The sequence below is a fragment of the Aquarana catesbeiana genome, linkage group LG08 (assembly GCF_042186555.1).
Source record: "Aquarana catesbeiana isolate 2022-GZ linkage group LG08, ASM4218655v1, whole genome shotgun sequence".
Taxonomy (NCBI): domain Eukaryota; kingdom Metazoa; phylum Chordata; class Amphibia; order Anura; family Ranidae; genus Aquarana; species Aquarana catesbeiana.
The window spans coordinates 191,104,433-191,127,966 of record NC_133331.1 but is presented as its reverse complement, the minus strand read 5'-3'; the positions used below and the strand labels follow the sequence as shown (position 1 = coordinate 191,127,966).

Below are 23,534 nucleotides of genomic sequence, written 5' to 3'. Positions count from 1 at the left end.
CGAGTTGCAGGAAGGACTCCACCAGGACTTTCAGTTACTGTTAAAACAGACTGATTTCTCCCGTCCTTAGGACAGGAGGACCAGCCTGTAAATTCCAAGAGATGCCAGACCAGAGCTGTCAATAGCAGGGGCAGGACAGCAAGAGGAGGCTGGGGAACCCCACAGTGGCAGAACACCAGGGCCCGGAGGCAAGACAACCTTTGCAACCCTGATAGTTCTCCCACTGCTTTGGATCCTTATATTTTCTTGATATGCTGGTGACATATATCTCTTGTTTTCTGCCACCCTGGGGGACCCCAATACAGTAGGAAGGGAGCTCACTGCAGAACATGTGAAAGGGCCCGTTGTGGGGTCGTAGTAAAGGGCCCCAGGATATATATATATATATATATATAGTAATGTTTGGGGTATTTAGCTCAAGCGATAAATGCGTTTTTAGTGCAGTGAGTCCACCTCAGACAGGCATTATAGGTAAGGGCCTGGTAGCCCACGTTTATTAAACCGAAAAACAAAAGCAAAAAGGTCCATTCAGGATTCCCACGCAGGGGTTTAACTTCATTAAGCACTCCAAAAATAAGGAAAACATACCAAGCCACCTGGCTCTCTTGTCAGCAGTTCCTCTGCTTGCTCTCAACAGATTTGCCAATTCTTTACAGCCCCCTGGACTCACTGGCTTCCTCAGTCTCCCCGACTCTCAAGGCTGGCCAGCCTTTCCCAGTCCCTGGGCAAAGAATCCCCTTTACATAGGCTGCAGACTCCCACAGGGCAGACCACTCTCCAGACACAGGTCTGTCTTCACACAGCAGTAGCAACAAGCTACACACACTCCACCTTCCTCCACCCTCTGCTCTCACTAGCCCCTCGTTATATGGGCTGTGTGCACCTGGGCACACAACCTGCTGGCTCTCCATAAGACATGGACACAGGGTTAGAGATCCCATCCCTTTTCCCAGTGACAGGGACTATTACAATATATATATATATATATATATATATATATATATATATATATATATATATATATATGCATTTTATAGTTGCCCCCCTACTTTTGTCCCTGTCCCCCTCATGTGCCCACCTAAATTTGAAAGCTGGAGACGCCACTGCTGAGCTATGGGTCTGAGGATGACTACATAGGAAAAAGAGTGAAGTGAGGGATCATGGATAGGTACCTATGCAATGTATGTATACGAATTTGAGCAGATGTTTTTCTTTCATTTTATATACTAAACTTCTCATGTCTGTCCCCTGCTAAATTACATTAGTACAGCAAGGGATTTTTTTTCAGTGGGAACTCTGTTCCGGCACCTCCAGCACTGAATGTATGTAATGGCAAGGGATGCTGGAGGATCTATTGTCACTGGGGGGATCTATTGTTGTTGGGAGGAGTCTCTTGTTGCTGGAGAGGTCTATTGTTGATGGTGGGGGATTTATTGTTCCGGGGGGGGGGGTCTTATGTTGCTGGGAGAGTAGTACTGTTGAAGGAGGAATCTATTATTGCTGGTAGGTGGTCTATTGTTGCAGGGGGTCCATTGTTGATGGGGGGGCTATTGTTGGTGGGGGGATCTATTGTTCCTGGCTGCAGGGGGTCTACTGTATTTTATTGCTTTTTTTGTTATTATTAACAAATTCTATATATATTACTTTGCACCACAAAATGATACTTGGTTCTGTTTTTTCTCAAAGGTGCAGCACTGGGAGGTGGGTAAGAGGTGGTACCAAGGGACGGTACTCGGAAGTGGGTAGGGGGATGACTTGGAAGGGGGCAGTACCTGCACCTGTTCTCTGAGAAAAAAAAGTACAGCATAGAAATGAATAGCGATAACTCTCCCCCACAGTATAGAAGAGAAAAGAGTGAGTTCACAAATGCTGAGTGCAGAGTTTCTGCATCAAGAGAGAGAAAACATGTCAGGGGTTTGAATCAGAGAAAAAGCTTGTTCCTGTGATAGTAGAGGTGAACAGTAAGCACTAGGAATCTCTTAGTATCGTCCAAGCAAAAAGGAAAGATGGGATGATGCAATATCTGGGAATTTCAATCAGGCTTTAGGAGGTACGTAAAAGGCCTACACCTATAGCAAGGGCATTATTCAACTTTGGTCAGAGCTGCACAGTATTGTTTTTATCTACAGACATCCCTGATCTGCATAGGCATTTTTTTGGTAAAGGTGAACTATGCCTTTAAAGGGTAAGTTCACCTTTGAACACTTTTTTTTTCTAAATTCCAGCTTCCCTGTACAACAATATAGCATTCATGTACTTTTTTTGCAAAAATATTGAAGCTTTCCATAAAATTTACAGTCACTTACTTTTCTTGTCCTAAACCAACGTTTCCAGATGCTTCCATTAGCAATGTCTTTCTTCCTGGACAGACTTTAGGTCATGACCCAGGAAGGAATTGACCAGCTGACCTCATTAGCACACACCCTGCATCATCCACTTACCCACTCCCAGGTGCATGTTTTTTAAACGATATGCAATCAATCAGTGATCACCCTTCTCACGAAATACGCAATATACAATCAGATGTATGGCCATGTTTATACACCTAAAATTACTAGTTGCGTTTTCAGTGCCATTAATTGTTAACCACATACCAAACACAGAAGCAAACACACATTTTGCCATTTTAAAAAACGAGGGGCAAATGCTGCAAAACGCACAGTAAAAAAAACACACAACCCACAAAATGCCAAAATGTCCCATTAACCACCTGTAGTGCAGCCAATTGAAATCAACGGGCTGCCCTATGCGCGTCACAGGAAAAACGAGACACAAAACGTTCACTCCCACTATGCTAGATGTGAATGGAGCCTGAAAGTGAAATTGGTGCGATAACACAAGAACAATGAGGCTCCAGTCACATCTGCACGTTTCCTTGCATTTGAGAAATGTGCTGCACCAAAAATCGCAGTAAAAAAGGCACCAAGCTCCACTCTAAAAAAAATTTTTGAAGCTTCTTTGGGGCAATTGCTGCGTGTAGGGCAGCCCATTCAGGTGGATGGGCTGTCCTATGTGTGATGAGTGAAAATGCTACAAAACGCCTCCCCCGTTGCTAAAAAAAAACGCATGTGGGAATGCAAGTTCCAGCTATGCAGAGTTGTGAACAGGGCTTGACAGCTGAGTGTTTCTGTCCACTCCCTCCTATGTACTTGTATAAGGATGGCCATACACTATGCAATCCGATTGTGTATTTAGTGAGAAGGGTGATCACTGATTGATTGCATTTCATTTAAAAAACATGCGCCTGGGAATGAGAGGATGGATGATGCAGGGTGTGTGCTAATGAGGTCAGCTGGTCAACTCCTTCCTGTGTCATGACCTACAGTCTGTAAGGAAGAAAGACATTACTAATGGAAATGTCCGGAAACATGGATTAGGACAAGAAAAGTAAGTGACTGTACATTTAATAGAAAGCTTTGATATTTTTGCAAAAAAAAGTACATGAATGCTGTATTGGTGCATAGGGGAGCTGGAATTTAGGAAAAAGGTGTACAAAGGTGAACTTACCCTTTAAGTTGAATAATATCCTTGCTATAGGTGTAGGCCATTTATGTACCTCTTGAAACCTGGCCAACAAACTCCCAGAGAAGGCGTCATCCCATCTTGCCTTGTTGCTGGGACATCCCTAAGATACTACCAGCCGTTAATGCTCGCACCCACCATCACAAAAGAAAGATCCCAAACCCCCTCACACGTGTGGTCCAATATCTTCTCTGTGACAGGATCACTGAGCTCAGAGCGACTGCGACAGAGGAGAGAACGCATATACAAGGGGGGTTAAATTGGCTGGGAGCATCTTAGCAATATCCTAGCAACAAGGCAGGATGAGATGATGCCATCTCTAGACATTTTTCAGTCAGGCTTTGGGAGGTATGTAAATGGCCTACACCTACAGCAAGTGAATTAGTTAACTTTGGTCAAAACTGCACAGTTTTATCTATGTATGCCCCTTACCTGCATAGCCAGTTTTTTGGTAAAGGTGAACTAACACTTTAAATAATATGTAAACCCAACATTTTATATTCCTGATATGTGCCTGCTGTACCATGTACAGGTGAGAAAAAGTATCCTGTTCTCATTGTATTGCTTCCTTGGTTTGAAATTCCTGGTGTTTCTGTCAGTCCCTCTGCTTTTCTATTAAAAACTGACCACACTAAGCATGAGAGCACACAGTGGTCAGTTCTCTAGGTATGATGGGAACTCAATCTGCTCTCCTCCAATAATATCAGACTTGTCCTAACACCCCCTCACCCCTCCCCTCCCTCTACACAGCCTTTCACTGGAAAGTTCAATGTACTGTTCTTTCTCCCCCCCTAAACTGAGTTGCTTTACAAGGTGATTGTTTACAATCATTTTAAGCCCATAATATTTATGTGTTTATAATCAGATTGTATTTATTTATTTTTACATTTTTTCTTTTCCATATCAACATATACATAAAGAAAAAACAAAAACAAAGACACAACCAAAATTCTCTCTCCTCCATCATATTTATAAGCTAGAGCTATAAGTCTTTGCTTACTATTATACTTTTAATTAGTATTTTATTATGATCATTAGGGTTGCACCGATACCGTTTTTTTATCGGCAAGTACAAGTACCAATACTTTTGGTCAAGTACTCGCCGATACCGAGTACCGATACTTTGCGGTGCGATTTGCGTCAACAATTACTGGAACAGCGCTCCCTCTGCTGAATTTTGTGAGTTCTAAACTGCCCACTAGATGGCGCTTCTAAATATATACACACACACACACACAGGTGCAGAGGGGAAAATTGCATGCGATTCAAACAGGAATCGCACAACGTTTCTATTCAAATTGAATGCGATTTCTTGCAGTGTGCCCATTCATTTTGTATTGACGCAAATCGCACCGCAAAGTATTGGTTTGGGTGTCAGGAGCATTTGGGCAAGTATCAATACTCGCTCAAATGCCTGGTATCGGCACCGATACCATTATCGGTGCATCCCTAATTATTATTATTATTATTATTATAATAATTATTATTTGTACTTATTATACTCCCTATGGTATACAAATGTATACTAGGTAGTAATACAAGTTACATTTGTGTTGGTTGTTTCTCTGCTTAAATAATTAGCTACTGGGTTATTCCTAGTTGTCACATAGTAATATTTTGGGAAGGCAGGCCCCAAATGAAACCTGGACGAGGATCAATCCAAGTAATGTACAAGCCCTTGTCTGAAAAAGCAAGCAGGGGAAATGAGAACAATGCAGGCATTTGACAGTGTGTGCAATGTATTAGTTTAACAGGAAAGCACTTGAATATATAATTAAGCTTTTCCTTCTGTACATTTCTGTTCCAGCACTAACCTTCCATGAGCTCAGCTAATTATCTTCTTATCTCCATCCGGAAGGCATAGTATAACTGGCCATATTTATAATACAATATATTAGCACTTATAAAACCAAAGGTTTGTTTATTAAAGTAGATCGAAACCCTAACTGAGTTTCCTAAAGCACTGTGAATCATAGACACTTACCATGTTTTTTTTTTTAAATAAAATATAGTTTTTTCCTTTTTATATACAGTATATTCATTTTTCCATCTCAGTACTGCTGATCTCATCCAGTCTGTTCAGCTATTACCTGTTTGCATGCAAGCAGGGACGGGACAAGGGGTGGGCAGCAGGGACAGCTGCCCTGGGCACTGTGGTATCATGTGAGTCGGGGGGCACCACAAGGAGATTGGGGGAGGGATTTGTGTTGGAAGGGGACATTTGGGGGGGTGGCAGGGAGTAAGTATTGTTTTAGGAGAGGAATGAAATATAGGTGGGTGCTAAGAATGGTGATCTAGGGGAATTTGTGCTGGGAGGGGGGGAGAAGATGTGTACTAGGAGGGCAAATTTTAGGGGTTGAGGATTTGTGGGGGGGTGGGAGGGCATTTGAGCTGGGGGGATGAGGCCGGGGGGGCAAAGATTTGTGCTAGGAGGGGGGATTTCAGCAGGAGGGGGGATTTGTACTGGGAGGAGGGTGCATTTATGCTTAGGGGGTAAGCATGCAGTTTAGTGCTCAGTGTTTTTGTGGGGGGATTTTTGCTGACACATAATGTTCATACATCTTGGGGGGGGGGGGCGCAGTTTGGTATGTTCGCCCTGGTCTCTAGATGACCTTGTCCTGGCACTGCATGCACGTGATCCACTGTTGGCTGTATTGATTTGGATTGGCTTTCTGGTGACTTTGACAACAGTTGATCATATCTGTACTTAGTAACATACATAGTTACATAGTAGGTAAGGTTGAATAAAGACCATCCAGTTCAACCTGTGTAGGTGTACGTGTGTCAGTGTCGATAATCATTTCCCATATCCCTGTATGTTGTGTTCTTTAAGATGCACATTTAAGAGTCTTTTAAAAATATCATTACTCCATGCTGACACCACCAGTTGTGGAAGAGAGTTCCACATTCTTACCGCCCTGACAGTGAAAAACCACCTGCTCAGTTTAAGGTTAAACCGCTTCTCCTCCAATCTCATTGTGTGACCCCGTGTCCTACACTTCTTGAGGCTGAATAGCTTTTTTCCTGTGCTGGGATCACCATTGAGGTATTTGTAAATAGCTATCATGTCCTCTCTCAAGTGTCTCTTCTCCAGGGAGAATAAAGTTAGCGCTTGTAGTCGCTCCTCATATTTGAGGTCCTTCAGTCCCCATATTAATTTAGTTGCCCTTCTCTGGACTCTCTCCAGTTCTCTGTTGCACATTCTTCCTGAGGATTTCCATCCATTTTTCCTACAAATAGAGCTTTCTTTTGGTGGTATTTGATCACATTTGCAGGTTTTATTTTTTGCACTATAAACAAAAGAGAGTGACAATTAAATTAAAAAAAAAAAAAAAAAAAACACAATATTTTTTACTTTTTGCTATAATAAATATTCCAAATAAAAAAATTGAAAAAAAAAATTTCAATAAGCGTATATTGATTGGTTTGCACAAAAGTTATAGTGTCTACAAAATAGGGGATAGATTTATGTCATATTTATTTATTTTATTAGTAATGGCGGAGACCTGCGATTTTTATCGGGACTGTGACATTGCGGTGGACAGATGGGACAGTTTTTACACTTTTTTGGGACCATTTGACATTTATACAGTGATCAGAGCTAAAAAAAAAGCCACTGGTTACTGTATAAATGTCACTGGCAGGGAAGGGGTTAACACTGGGGGGTAATTAAGGGGTTAAATGTGTTTCCTAGGTGTGTTTCTAACTGTGAGGGGATGTGACTGACTGGGGGAGGAGACAGATCGTTGTTCCTACTTAGTAGGAACAGACGATCTGTTTCTCATACCCTGTCAGAACAGGGATTTGTGTGTTTACACACACAAATCCTCGTTCTGGCTCTCGTGCCTGCGATCGCGGGTAGCTGGTGGCAATCACGCCCGCCGGCCACGGGCATTGGGCCGCTTGCCATGCAGCGGACACAAATGTGCGCCTGCTATGGCTCTTAAAGGAGCCACCCTTTTATATACGGCGGTTCGCACAGGAGAGTCATCCTGCCACCGTATATTAACAGGAGCCGGTCGGGAAGCAGTTTATAAAAGGACACTTAACTGTCCAGGGATCCAGCACCATCTTCACCCGGACTAGTTCTTCACTAGCCTTCGGGTTCCCAGTGCCTGCTTTCTATCTGTGGGCAGCAGGCTGTGCTGCTTTCTGTGCAAGTCGTGCTCTGCTTTGTGAATGCTAAAAATACTGGATGAACCCTTTGCACCTTGCTATACCCTTTCTAGCAAACTTTGCATTAAAAAATAGGGATATTTAGTTCATACATATTGCAATACATATTTTAACCGGCCAACTGCATCAAAGTAATCCCTGCAAATGTTACTGTGGCAACATGGGGCAAACAGACATATGACATGTCCCAGAAGACCTGTCAAAACTAGGTACCTGCTCCCCCCTCCAAAATGATATGGCAAATATGGTAGAGACGGGGGGGGGGGGACTCAAAGCAGAACTTACCCTTTTGGGTGAAGTTCCGTTTTAACATGTTAAAGCTTATATGAGAGTTTAGTGATTGGGCATCAGATCCACTGTAGAATATGAAATTCCTCCAGTTCTAAATATCTAGATGTTGGGTTTCACCATGTTATAGTCAAACCCCAATCTGATTATAGTTATAATAAGAATAATTCAAGCGGGAAGTGATAGCAATGAAGCAAAGTATGGGTGTTGCTTGTAGCAATTTTTCTGTAAATATAGTCTTGTTATCCATGTTCCAACCGTTTTTCTTATTTGGTGTGAACTGCCTATGCAGATAAGGGGTGCCTGTAGATAAAAAACAAACTGTGCAGCTATGATCAAAGAATAATGCCCTTGCTATAGGTGTAGACCACTTATGTACCTCATGAAGCCCGACACAAAAATTCCTACAGGAAGTGTGAACGTGAATGTAAAGTGTCAACTTTTATTTTTTTTTAAATAACAAACATGTTATACTTACCTGCTCTGTGCAATGGTTTTGCACAGAGCAACTCTGATCCTACTCTTCTCGGGTCCCCCACTGGTGCTCCTGGCAACTTCACTCCCCCCGAGTGCCCACCACTTGCCATAGGGGCACTCGTGCATGCTCGGTCCCGAGAAACCACACAAGGTAACCCACACAGAGCGTGGCTCAGCCCTGACCCCTACTTCTCCATCACTGGCTGTGATTGACAGCAGCAGGAGCCAATGGGAGAGATAAGAGAGCATTTGCTCCTGTGCACAGCACTGGATCGTGATCGTGAAGTATGATGGTGGGGCTGAAGGGGGGGCTGGGCGGGAGGGTGCATGCAGGAGGGTTTTTTTACAGAAGGGGTTTCAGATAAGGAAAGGCTTAGATCAGTTTGTTCTGATTCCACACAGCCACAAGTGCATCCACTGCTTCGCTAGAGAATCTCTGCACCTGGAGAGAAACCTATCTAGTTTGTTGTTAAACTTGGAGACCAGGAGGTCACATCTGGGGTCCCCCACCAAGAAACCCTTCTAGGTATAGGGACCAGTCTCCCAGTCCATGTGCTGCCTGCTGGGGTAGTCTGTCTGCCAATTGTCCAAACCTCCTGCCCAGGATAGAATCCGGTTTTACTTTTTGTGTTACAGCAAGACTTTTGCCTGCGACTCTTCAGGGACAAAATCATCAAGCAAGGACTTATGAGACCTATTAGGCAGAGCCAATGCAGCAGAATGCTCAGTGTCCTCTGCAACTGCAGAGTCAGAGTCAGCAACGATTAAATTTAGAACATAAACACTTATGTAATTTTGAAGAACTCACAGTAAAACAATGAGGAGGGCCACATCAGAGTTAAAGGAATGTTAGGACTCAAGTAGGAGACCATAAACCAGGCTTTCGGTGTCAGGACCATGGGAAAGGGGTACTGCAGGTACCCAAAATGGTTGCTGGATCATGAGCAGGAGAGACCTGATACAGAGGAATTGCTCCACTTATGCCTGAGATCCAATATGTTATACCTGCGATCCAATATGTTGCATTGCTTGAGAGAAACAGGTCACTGTAGGAGGCAGCAAGAACTAACTTATGTGGAAGGGTATGTCTCTTGCTAAAGTCTGGTACACACTAATGTCCCGTACACACGGTCGGACTTTGTTCGGACATTCCGACAACGAAATCCTAGGATTTTTTCCAACGGATGTTGGCTCAAACTTGTCTTGCATACACACGGTCACACAAAGTTGTTGGAAAATCCGATCGTTCTAAACGCGGTGACGTAAAACACGTACGTCGGGACTATAAATGGGGCAGTAGCCAATAGCTTTCATCTCTTTATTTATTCTGAGCACGCGTGGCACTTTGTCCGTCGGATTTGTGTACACACGATCGGAATTTCCGACAACGGATTTTGTTGTCGGAAAATTTTATATCCTGCTCTCAAACTTTGTGTGTCAGAAAATCCGATGGAAAATGTGTGATGGAGCCTACACACGGTCAGAATTTCCGACAACAAGGTCCTATCACACATTTTCCATCGGAAAATCCGACCATGTGTAAGGGGCATAATAGTTTTTTTTCTGGGTTGAACGAAAAAAAAAACGGACAGATCCAGTCAGAACCACTGTACTAACAGTATGATGTTAGTACAGCAATCTCCTCCGCTGAGCTGTTGTGTTCTGATAGGGGGGTGGCCCCCCCACCAGAACACTCCAGTCAGCACTCTCAGCCATTGGCTGAGAGCGCTGATCGGGAGTCGGTCGGCTGCTGGTTTTTCAGCATGCTCGTCCGACAGAAGCCGGCCAAACGGCTTCTGATGAACCATACACATGGCCATACACTCAGGCCAAGTGTCGGCCATTTATTATTTTAACTGGCTGATATCAGCCCGTCTGTACTAGGCTTAATAGCAGCAATGGCAATGTACATTCAGGTGTGGAGAGTGCCACAATGCGAAGCCCGCTGCCTAAAGGTCACATTGCAGGTTATCCCCATATTAGGTGCCCCTGATGATGTCATATCTGATAAAATGCATAGGACGGAGCCATGTACGCACGCTAGTGAGCGGCCAAACATCACCCATTTTGGTTACTTGAGGAGAATTTGTCTTAATTTCTGGCATTTTTTTACATGCTTTCTTGCACGTTTTACCATGTAAATGCAATTCTTTACAATAAATGAAGGTGTTTTTACTACATTACACTATGTTGAGTTCTTACTTTATACATGCCACAGCCTGCTGAGAGCGAGTCAGAACTCATTTGATTGCTGGATACATTCCCATTGTTATCAAGAGATTCCTGTGTTGATGTTTGTTCCTTCCATGAGACTCATCCTCTTTGTCTGATAGTGCGAGCTTTGACCACCCTGAATAAGGGGGTCACTAGCGTTCCAGTAAGCCTCTGGTGTGGATCTTTCTTTGGGTGTCACCTTGGCTATTCCTGGATTCCTTTCCAAGCACATTTGAAGCCATTGTTTGGGACTTTTCTTTCTTGATAACCTTGATAAATATTTGCTATTTAATGTGTTATTGTATAATGATTATCACTCCTTTATGGTTATAGCATAATATATGCACTGCACTTTTGTTTTATTAAATCCCCACAATCAGCAAGTCCAGTGGGGTCAGGGTATGGCCTCCAAAGCTGCTGCTAAGGGTATGCCGATCAGGATAGCTGCATAGGAGACCAGCTCAAACAACATGTAGAGAAGTCCTGTCTGAATTAAGAACGGGTAGTTAAAATGGTTAAACTTTCCTCAGTAGATCGGGGGGGGGGGGGGGGGTTTAAAACCGACTGGTCACTGTTGCCAGTGTCCAAATCCTCATGAAGGTGGAGGTATAACCTATTTGTCTATGAATCCTGTATCTCTTAATGAACAGAAAAGGAGAGAAATTTATATAAAATTGATGTATGATAAAAAAAATAAAGACACATTTGTAAATGGGTATGTACGCCTTAATCGCAAAAGGTAAATGTAGCATACAGCAAGTTAACAGACATATAAGGTTTATTCCTCTGTATAAATGATGTCCCAAATTTCCAGTGGTCTGCTTGTTTCCATCACACAACTATGTTATATCCTTTTCTATAACACATTCAGCCTTTCATTCATAACCAGTTGCTATGCAGTTCATACTACACATAGAGCATACAAGGTTCAGCTGTCTAAATGCCAACCTTCATCCCTTAATCTCCTCTCCCCACTTCTGTCGTCTGGAAATGAATCATTCCAGATGTCCATCTCCAAGCTTAAATGCCGAGTGAAAATGCTCTTATTGTTTTTTTTGCCAAAAAATGAGTCAGCTGCATGCTTATATCGTCCAATGGGATACAATTAAGATTTTGCTACAATAAAGTTTACAGTAAACAAAGAATCATTTTACATATATTTTATAATAACATAACAATTTATGTAATTTGTTGACCTCAAGCTTCAGTTGATGCTGGTTTTATGTATTATATTTCTTCTAAAAAGAACAGGCACTCTAGCTGGCAGGCTTGTTTTAGTGTTGCTCATGTATGTATACACTATTTACACCAGAGGAATGCTTTCTACTTGAATGATAAATTCAAGACTGCCCAGTAACAAGCCAAGGCTGCCAGCCAGAGTACCCACACACGCTTTAGATGCTAAATGATTACCTAATGCTTACTGCCACTTGAGCTTGCCTAATGACTCCCCTATAAAGTGCTTGAGTGTCCTAAGATATACTGCAGTTTATAGGGACTTCAATAGAAATAACCTGTTACATTGGTCAACAATTGAAAGTTTGTTTGTTGTCCGTCAGCAGACAGGTCCAACCAAAACTGGTTTCTGGTATCAACTCTCATGAGAGCCTGGCTCCATCACACCGTTTTCCATCTCCAGCTTGACTTTTTGTAAGTCAGTGGTACCACTTGTCTATTGCAAAGAGCCGACACTTCAAAAAAGAGAAAGGAAATCTATTTTCTAGGAGTTCTATAGTAAATATAAGAACTTAACCACTTCAGCCCCAGAAGATTTTACCCCCTTCCTGACCAGAGCATTTTTTGCGATACGGCACTGCGTCGCTTTAACTGACAATTGCACGGTCGTGCGATGTTGTACCCAAACAAAATTGACGTCCTTTTTTTTCCCACAAATAGAGCTTTCTTTTGGTGGTATTTGATCACCTCTGCGGTTTTTATTATTTGTGATATTAAAAAAAAAAAAAAAAACGCCAATTTGCCCCTCAAAGTCATTGCTCCAGTAGGAGAGAAAGCGGGCATACTTTCTCTCTCCATACACCAGGGTATTTAGAGAGACTCTTCTGGCGCTTGAGGAGAGAATTTTCTTAAAACACACATTTTCCATTAGCATGACCCCCTCTGCTCCCACATATGATAAACAGAAATCTGCAGATGGTTGCACCATGCTTTTGCCTATATAACAGGAACAGTTACAAAATTTAAAAAAGACCATACATTGTAGGGAGGGTCCTGCTTGTTTTGCACAAATCAGGAATTCACATTTGCTTTTAAGCATACCAGTTCCACACTGACATTTGCAGGGACTTAACTATTTAATTTTTTTTTTTGTTTGTTTGTTTTTTTCGTGGGAATCTGCACACACCTCAGTTTTAATATAGACCCTTGTGTCATTGAACCCAAGGAGCGTGATAATCTGCTGGGAACTGTGAAGAAAATGAATGTAATTGTAAGCATACAATGACCTCTAAAACAACCCCCACTTCCTAACATTGTTCCTGCTGGTGGCTGGATGGTGGGTAAAACAGTGATTTAAACACATCGTATAAGAAACGACCGACCTTCCTATGAGACCACAGAAATATTTTCTTTGGCATAAATCTGGAGCCATCAGATGAGACACATGTCTTAAAAAAAAATCAACGATGTTTATTTTAATTTTTCCCAAGCTTTGTTCATCGCTATCCTTTACATCTGCAACTTCTACCACAGGAAAACACTCGATATGTAAACGACTTTAATGGAAATGTATAGTGTTTTTGTTTAAATTGTATTTCCTTATTATGTGCACACTTAACATTTTTTTACTATAATGAACATTTATATTGCATTGAGATATTTTGATTGTTTACAAGAAGGAGGTGGAATGCTAGGCTTCTTTTCCAGGATGAATTTTAACTGCTTTTCTTAAAAAGTGTATGTATTGTATAGGCCAACACCGCAAAACTTTTTTTTTCTTATATTTTGGAAAGAGTAAGGTAGAGTTAAAACATCTAAGGGCAAATCATTCATGTAGCATAGGTAACCTCAGCCCTCCAGCTGTTTTGAAACTACAAGTCTCTTGAGATATCGCAAGACCCTGACAATCACAGGCATGACTCTTAGAAGCAGATGGGATTTGTAGTTTTACCAAAGCTGGAGGGCCGAGGTTGCCTACCCCTGAATTACCCTTTACTCGGAATCCATCTGCCCTTAGCTCAGGAATGCAGGGAGGAGGGTGGGCTTAGCTCCTCCCCTCCTCTAGATGAAAGAAAGAAAATGTCCATGAAGACTCCTGGGATGTATGACATGATGGACAGAAATGTAAAAAAATGCATTCTCATATAAATTTATATGAATGCTGAAGGAGCATTTAGTTCTACCTTAAAGCCCAACTCCGCCAAAAATATTTTCTCTAGTTTTCAACAATGTTGCGCAATGGAAAGCTGGCTGAAGTTCTAGTCCTCCGTTAATATACTTAAAAAATAAAACATTTTATTTCTGTCTGTGGTGTTATTGAAACCTGTCAGATGAACGCATTGTCATTGAGACAGCAAGTGAAGGGCAATTTCCCGAATGGAGCCCTAGCAGATAGCAGTAAAACCCCGACAGGGGTCCCCTTCAATTCTTGCCCATCTTATTTAAAAAAAATAGGCTGGAGGTACATTTTAATGAAACCTTTGAAATTTGTTTTAACTAAAAAGGTGACATATTCATTAAAATATAATGCATAAATGTTTTATTAATGTATTCTTTTTTCCCCTAACTAGAAAATGGTGTTCCGTGGTGAAAAGCCAAATGGTATCATATGTGGATTTGTGCAGAACGGAGAAATATGTAATAAGGTCTCAGCAGCCCTGTCCCTTTGGAACCCCAGACTGCCAAAAGACTATGTAAGTATAAAAATGAAAATCCTAAAATACACTTAAAGTGTCTGCAACTTTTTTTTTACAGTTCTGGAATAAGAAAAGGTTAGATCCTTTGTCAAGTTTGTACTGCTGTCCATGTCTCAGATGGGGAGATTTACCTCTCCATGTCATTGTCACTTAAGCCTGGCACACACTAATAGTTTCTTTGTTGCTCAACCCAGCTGGTTGAACGGAAAAAAAACTGACAGGTCCCATCTGAGCTGCTGTACTAACAATCGGATGTTAGTACAAGGATCTCCCCTGCTGTTCTTTTGTGTTCTGACAGGGGGGTGGGGGAACTCTCTGGTCAACGCTCACACCTATAGACTGAGAGCGCTAGTTGGGAGTCAGTCGGCTGCTGGTTTTCCAGCATGCTCGTCCAACAGAAGGTTCTGTCGGATCGGCTGACACAGGGCGAATGTCGGACAGTTTTTATTGAACCGGTTCAGTGCTATTAGACAGTTAGTGTGCTATTCTGATTCTATTGTTAGTGTAGAATATCAATATAGTGTGAATCTAATGATAGTTCAGTCAGCGTGAGTGTAGTGACCACCATTCATCTTTACATTAGTGTGAATCTAGTGATAGTTCAGTCAGTGTGAGTGTAGTGAGTGACCATTCATTTTTACTTTAGTGTCACTTTAGTCTGCTTCTCATGCCTCTGCAAATTTGCAGTTCACGGGCTCCCTCATGCTTCAAAGCCTGTGAAAGGACCCAAGAATACGTGGTGTAAAGGGGAAGGATCACTATTGGTTGGCAACCCTCCTTGACCACCGTTACAAGGAGAAAGTCTCAGAACTCATCCCGTCCCCACAGAGAATGCAGAAGATGAAATCTCTTGAAGACACCTTAAGGAGGAGTTTATCTCACGCTTTTCCCGACTCTGGTAGGTTACAGTGTGGTGGAAAACTTAGTTTTGAGTCTTCTGTTGGTCAAGAGAGGGAAGGTGGAGAAGGCGGCTGCCTAAGCGATGCATTTCACAATTTTTTTAGTGCTAGCCGCCCAGGGCTGTCAGCTTCCACATCCCATCGGCAGCATCTGCATCGCATGGTGGACGATTATTAGGGGCGAAAACAGAGATGGAGAGCTTTCCAGTCGACGATCCACTGGCTCATGAGAATAGGCCACTGGCCAGAACTTTCCCAGTATGCATCCAGTGTTCTTTCCAAATGGCATTCAGTGCTGCTGGAGGTTTTGTTACTGATAAAAGAATGTGCCTGCCCACAGACTCCGTGGACCGTCTGACATTTATCAAACTAATCAGTCCTGGATTACCAGCAGCTATGATGACCCTGATGCCAATGTCGCTAATTAATTGTTTTTGGGATGTGGATTCTCTGCAGGACCTCTAGGCTGCCTAGCGTTGTGGGTGTTGATTTCTCCTGGAAGAATTTTTCTGGTGTAGGTTTCATGGGCACAATTAACACCCAAAGACCAATTTTTCCACACTGGTTTGACAGGTGCACATAATTTCAATTTTTGACAGCAAGGCTAATTCTTCCTTTCATCAAGAATACCTCTATAGGGTTACAGTGTGAAGGCGCCAATGACACCCAAAGACCAATTTTTCCCCACCTGTTTGACAGGTGCATATCATTTCAATTTTTGACAGCAAGCCAATTCTTGGTTTCATCAAGAGTACCTCTATAAGGTTACGGTGTGAAGGCATCACCGACACCCAAAGAACAATTTTTCTGTCCCTGTTACTATCCAAAGTCTGTGGAAGAAACACCAGAATTAATCAAAAAAATCTCTAATCTTGTTCCCACTCAGTGCACTACATTGTGGCTTCATCATACAGGCTGGCGACGCAAGCCGTTGCTTACAAAATAAAGAAAGCTTGCAGGGAAAATGTCATTTCTTTGGCTTTATAAATGCAATTATTGCTGCAGCAGCTTCTTTACACAGTACAGATGTGCCACTTTACAGGTAGACTAAGGGGACCCCCCTGGCACTATATCAAAAGGAATTTTTCCATTTTTATTCTTTCACTTTAAGCATCAATAAATCACTGCTCATTTAAAAATGACATTTTTTACAAACTTTTTTTCATTGATACATGTCCCCCAGGGCAGTACCCGAACCCCCATAACCATTATATGCCCGATTACTTTCATATAAGCCTTCAAAATAGGCACTTTTGATTTTTACAGTTCGGGTCCCATAGACTTCAATGGGGTTCGCTATGCCATTCCGAACTTTGGCGATGTATGAAAGTTCTGGTGCGAACCGAACAGGGGGTCATTCGGCCCATTCCTAATCAGGATCAATACCTCTGCACACTGATCAGAGAGATGACCTAGTAAGCAGTTACACTGACACAGGAAGCAGTAAGGTTAAACCAAGAAATAGCACATTGATTATTTTGACTGGTGTTACAAAAATGGCTGGCCAAAATTGCTTTATGTGAGCAATATTCATGTTATCCACAAGATATTCTCTCAAGTTCAGAAAAGAAACCTGTAAGGCGTTAGAATGACTGCAAAAAATAACCTCTAATCATCACTATAAACACAAGCCTGTAAGGCTTCATGTACACTGGCCTACATTTACTGCGGTCTTGAGAGACCGCAAAATGCAGCAAAACAGTGGCACATATTTGCAGCGGTTCTCATTTTCCCATGGCCAGCAGTCAAAAAGTTCCTATTCTGAACACGATTCTTCCGCATTCAGGAGAAGGAGGTTGAAGCTCACCTAAACATGGTAACTCCTAAACTCTGCTGTACATGGACAAACAGGCTTTTTTGTTGTTGAGTTTAGGAGCTTTGGCAAAAAAATGGCAAAAGCTCCTAAACTCAAGTTTAGGCGCTGCCAGTGTAAGCTAGTGTATGAAACCTTATCCAATGATAGGAAAACACAGAGGATTTTTAGTGTATCTGAATATTTATATAACATATAGCTTCTATGTACACAGTTATATTGAAGTATTGTACATACAGCACAATGGGTTGTAAATTAAACACACCTTCCCTGTGATGTTTCAATAGTGTGTGAAAGAATGTGATCCCTCCTCATTGAAAACAGTGGGAAGATCTACTTCTGGTCCTACAGTTACTTTGAGTGAAACTTTCTAGTTCCTCTCTTTGGAGTGGCTTTTATGTATATTACCATTGAGAATTGCTCCAGAAAAAATTCAGGTCACAGTTGTGCCTCATGCACAAAGGGGTCTAGAAAAGATAGCCAAATGTCCAGTGTGCATAATACTGTAAGGTCCAATAGTCACAGTAGGTCTATAAGAGAGGGGTAGATCTCTATTCTGTAGCCACACACAATGAAAAACACCAAACCCTGCCAACCACAACTAAAACCTTTGGAAGGTGTACCATTTTGGGATTTTGTTTTTAAATAACAGAAAAGCAGTCATAATTCAGTAGAGGTTATTTGTTTCATTTGTTGCAGGTACAGACTCGCTCAGAGACCAGTTTATGAAATAAAAAGAAAATTTATCACCAGCTTAGAGTGGAAATGCTGCCCTGGATATACTGGCTCCACCTGTGAATATTCTGGTAAGATCAGAACAAATAGACTGATGTATATTAATTCTGAGACTGGAGATTATCATCATATATATAGCATGGCAGATAGCTATGATTATAGCCAATACTAGATATATGCACAGAGCAATAGAGCACAGGTAGAGCAATCAACAATCATCATTTTTTTTTTTGATTACTCTAAGTTTATGGGAGCTGAAATACCACTACTGGCTACTGCCCATTATTGCTCTTTGCAATTAATTTTTATGGCTGACACAATAAATGATGTTATTTCTGCTTAGTCTCATACAAAATCTGGCTCACTCTTCACACAGATCCGAATTCTATTCCTATTCCTCTGGAACACACTTCTAAAGCTGAGGAAACACAGGAAGCCCCAGTAAATGCAGGTAAGGTCCTTCTACATAAATAGATAATGTTTTGCATTGTGTACAATAGGAAGCTTAAAAATGCTGTATTGGAATATTATTGTTCAATTGAAGAACACTACTTCAGTCCACAGTGGCCAATCTTCTGTCTTTCATTCACAAATACAGCACTAGAAACATAAAAGAGAATATGGTTTTAATGGCAACTCAAACAGATTAAAGGGTTTTTAAAGCACCAATTTTTAAATTACATTAATTATCCAAGGAGTGGGTATTCCTTAGTATAATCTCTTGGTCATACTTGATAAAACATACTGGCCGATTTTAATGGAAGGCCATAGTTTTTGCAAAGTACATTAGGCAAAATCGAATTATATTGAACCATGATGCAAATTGTGTCTGACCAGTTCGTTATATAACTGCAAATACTAAATTTTAATCATGATAACTTTGTAAAATCATCACCTAACACACACAGTAAACATTGTTAGGCACGCATTTAACCCCTTGATCGCCCTAGATGTTAACCCCTTCCCAGCTAATGTCATTAGTACAGTGACAGTGTATCGTATTAGCACTGATCACTGTACTAGTGCCAGTATTGATGTCAGTGTCATATTGCCCGCCACACTATCACAGTCCCACTATAAGTTGCTGATCACCGCCATTACTAGTATAAAAAAATAAAATAAATATAAATTCCAGTATCTATACCAGATGCTATAGCTTTTACACAAACCAAATAATATACACTTATTGAGATTTTTTTTTTTTTTTACCAAAGACATGTAGTAAAATATATTTTTTTTAATTTTTATTGGATATGTTTAATAGCAGAAAGTAAAAAAATTATGTTTTTTTTTTCAAAATTTTCGGTGGTGATCAAATACCACCAAAAGAAAGCTCTATTTGTGTGAAAAAAATTATACAAATATCATTTGTGTATACAGTAGCGTTGCATGACCACACAATTGCCAGCTAAAGTAGCCCAGTGTGGAATAACAAAAAATGCCTTGGTCTTGAAGGGGGTAAAATCTTACAGAGGTAGTTAAAGTGAACACTAGGCCATTTTAATTATATAAAAAAAAATGCAACATATGGATTAGTGACTTAAGAGATGAGTTCACAAATGACGTCCCCTTTAGCACATACAATGGCACCTACAGTGCCTTGAAATAGTATTCATACCCCTTGAAATTTCCCACATTTTGTCATGTTACAATCAAAAACAAAAATTTATTTTGTAGGAATTTCATGTGATAGACCAACAAAAAGTGGCAGGTAATTGTGAAGTGGAAGGAAAATCATAAATGGTTTTCCATTTTTTTTACAAATAAATATGTGAAAAGTGTGGCGTGCATTTGTCAGATACTGTCAATACTTTGTAGAACCACCTTTCGCTGCAATTACAGCTGCAAATCTTTTTGGGGATGTCTCTACCAGCTTTGCACATCTAGAGAGTGACATTTTTGCCCATTCTTCTTTGCAAAATAGTTCAAGCTCTGCCAGATTGGATGGAGAGCATCTATGAACAGCAATTTTCAAGTCTTGTCACAGATTCTCAATTGGATTTAGTTCTGGACTTTGACTGGGCCATTCTAACACATGAATATGCTTTGATCTAAACCATTCCATTGTAGCTCTGGCTGTATGTTTAGGGTCCTTCTGTAAGGTGAACCTCCGCCCCAGTCTCATATCTTTTGGAGACTCTAACAGGTTTTCTTCTAAGATTGCCAGCTTCCCTGTCCCTGCTGAATAAAAGCATCCCCACAACATGATGTTGCCACCACCATGTTTCACGGTGGGGAAGGTGTGTTCAGGGTAATGTGCAGTGTTAGTGTTAGTGTTTTGCTTTTAGGCCAAAAAGTTCAATTTTGGCCTCATCTGACCAAAGCACCTTCTTCCACATGTTTGCTGTGTCCTCCACATGGCTTCTTGACTAATAGTTGTCCTGTGGACAGATTCTCCCACCTGAGCTGTGGATCTCTGCAGCTCCTCCAGAGTTACCATGGGCCTCTTGGCTGCTTCTTTGATTAATGCTCTCCTTGCCCAGCCTGTCTGTTTAGGTGGACGGCCATGTCTTTGTAGGTTTGCAGTTGTGCCGTACTCTTTCCATTTTTGGATGATAGATTGAACAGTGCTCTGTGAGATGTTCAAAGCTTGGGATATTTTTATATAACCTAACCCTGCTTTAAACTTCTCCACAACTTTATCCCTGACCTGTCTGGTGTGTTCCTTGGCCTTCATGGTGCCATTTGTTCACTAAGGTTCTCTAACAAACCTCTGAGAGCTTCACAGAACAGCTGTATTTATACTGAGATTAAATTACACACAGGTGGACTCTATTTACTACTTAGAGGACTTCTGGAGGCAATCGGCTCCACTAGATTTTAGTTAGGGGTATCAGAGTAAAGGGGGCTGAATACAAATGCACGCCACACTTTTTAGATATCTATTTGTAATATATTTTGAAAACCATTTATCATTTTCCTTCCACTTCACAATTATGTGCCACTTTGTGTTGGTCTATCAGATAAAATCCCAAAAAAATAAATTTTTGGTTGTAACATGACAAAATGTGGAAAATTTAAAGGGGTATGAATACAGTTTCAAGGCACTGTAAGTTACTCAGCATGTTTGCATTTTTTTTAATAACTCAAGAAGTGTTTTGCAACATAAGAGAATAGGTTGAGAAGAGAAGGAGCAAAGGGAAACATGTCTCCCTCAACTGCCTTATGGCTTTACTGGTGCCACATCCTGTAGAATTTGTATATATCAAACAAAAGTCCCTAAACAAAAAACAACTAATGTAGAAGTTTATAGGTACCACACCAAAAGTGCATTCAAATTTATTAAACTTTATTCAAAGCATTTCATAGTAATTGTTTAATCTTTAAAATAGCCCCATATGGCAGAATTACAGAGCCAGGTGGAAATAATATACTGTGTTCGTCATATTGCAGATCACCACACAAACATATTCTAGATATAGTATTCCATCAAGGATTCTGACACATAGATATCTTCTACGTAAAGCCCATTTCTTCAGGAAGGAGCTTTCTTCTGAAAGAAGAATCAACACAAGGGACACATACTACTACCTGTAAGTTATGTCCCTTTTTTCATGTTAGCTAAACTTAGGTTTTAAGATCAATCCACTTAAAACCAATATTTAATTTCAGTAAATGTCATCTACTACTTGCTCTAGGTAAGTAGCTTAAAGTATATCTAAAGCTTTTTCTATTGTGGATAGAGTAAAGTTAAAGTTGCTGTGTTTTTTTTTTTGTCATCTGAGTCTCATCAAGGAGCTTCACTTCCCATTCCTGCAGACTTAACAGAAAGTGAGAAGATATATTTCCATTCAGAAGGAAATCCACTCCTAGACAGTTGCCACAGGATTTCCCCTCTATTCCTGTTTTGGTGACAACTCAAATTGTGTACATTCATATCACATGCGGTGGGACTGTGTTGGGCAGATTTTCCAGTGCAGTCCCACAGCATGAACAAGGCAAAATAACTTATCTCCAATGTGCCCAGTCCACTGGGTTGTGGTGATGTGCAGGCATGATTCACTGAGAAAAAGTACTGCATGCAGTGCTTATTTTCAGCACAGCACTAGGCCAACCACTGCCGCACACTGCTTGGCTGGCAATTTAATATTATGAGATGTCTGTGACATCTCAATAAAGTTCTTTTAAAAAAGTGTGATCCACTGAGCTCACACATCATCAGTGCGCTGATCTGGGTCACAATGCACCAAACACCAACCATTGGGTTGCAATGCAGTGACTGGTATGAGCCCTAATTTTTTCAACTTCAGAATGTGTCTTCCTTTACTGGGGAATTCCAGACACCTGGCAGCCCCCATGATCTTGTCTAGACACATGGTCATCATGTACTGTTTTTCAGAGGTAACAGAAATCATTCAAGCAGTAGAAAGCCAAGAAAGTCTGCTGGAGGATATACAGAATGACATTCACCAGGCTACCAGTCATCTCATGGAGCTACAGAATGCTTTGGGTCATAACATTTCTACTGACTTTATTATGAGCGACAACGAAACAGACACTGCCAAAGATAAAGGTAAATAGAGAAAGCTTTTCTTTTTAGGGGGGGCAAAATCATACACTGTTGCATCTACTGTTTAAAATGAAATTATAGAAGAAAAGTGGACTTCTTGTAGGCATTTTGCATAACTGCTCACCAACCTCTGACTCGATCACATTTTTGATCACTGCTCAATGCAAAATTCTTTCAGTTGTAAGATGTTTGTGGATTCCCTTGCATGAACTGTCATTTTTCCTCTATAATGGTTTTGCTGAACTAAGCCATATGCAAAGATGAAGAGAAGAGGGAAACAGAATAAGGAAAAAGTGATCACAATTTATACAGAGTGTATAGAAAAGAATCATCCCCTATAAAAAAATATATATATAATAAAACATTTTATTCCTTTGCAGCTCATTTTATCCAGCTGTATTTAATCTAAGGATCGCCCTCGTGTCAGTATTTTGTTGAACCACCTTTTGCGTGAATTACGGCCTTTAGTCTGTTGGAATTTGTCTCTACTAACTTTGCACATCTAGACTTTGTAATATTTGCCCACTCTTCTTTTCAGAACTGCTCAAGTTCAGTTAAATTTGATGGTGACCATTTGTGGACTACACTCTTCAAGTCACTCCACATATTTTCAATGGGGTTTAAGTCTGACCTCTGACTAGGCCATGCAAGGACATTCACCTTTTTCTCCTTCTACCACTTTGTGGTCATTTTTGCTGTGTGCTTTGGATCATTGTCATGTTGGAAGGTAAAAATTCTTCCCATTGACAACTTTCTGGCAGAGGGCAACAGATGTTCCTCAAGAATTTGACGGTATTTTGTCCCATACATTTTTCCTTCTATCCTGACAAGGGCAGTCCCTGCTGCAGAGAACCCCCCCCCCATAACAGAATATTACCACCTCAATGCTTTGCTGTAGGAATGGTGTTATTTGGATAGTGAGCTGTATTGGATTTCTGCCAAACATATCGTTTGGTGTTGAGGCCAAATAATTCAATTTTAATCTCATCTGACCCTAACACCTTTTTCTATGTGGCCTCAGAATCTTC

The 23,534-nt window shown here is 41.0% G+C and overlaps 1 protein-coding gene across 1 annotated transcript in view; it reads left to right on the top strand.

Annotated features, from left to right (window-relative positions):
* MMRN2 (multimerin 2) overlaps positions 1–23,534 on the top strand; it is a 61,840-nt gene that overhangs the window by 10,130 nt on the left and 28,176 nt on the right. The window contains exons 2-5 of the mRNA XM_073596735.1: positions 14,424–14,546; positions 17,961–18,067; positions 18,373–18,447; positions 22,336–22,509. Coding sequence (XP_073452836.1) covers positions 14,424–14,546; positions 17,961–18,067; positions 18,373–18,447; positions 22,336–22,509 — 479 coding nt within the window. The remainder of the gene's footprint in view (positions 1–14,423; positions 14,547–17,960; positions 18,068–18,372; positions 18,448–22,335; positions 22,510–23,534) is intronic.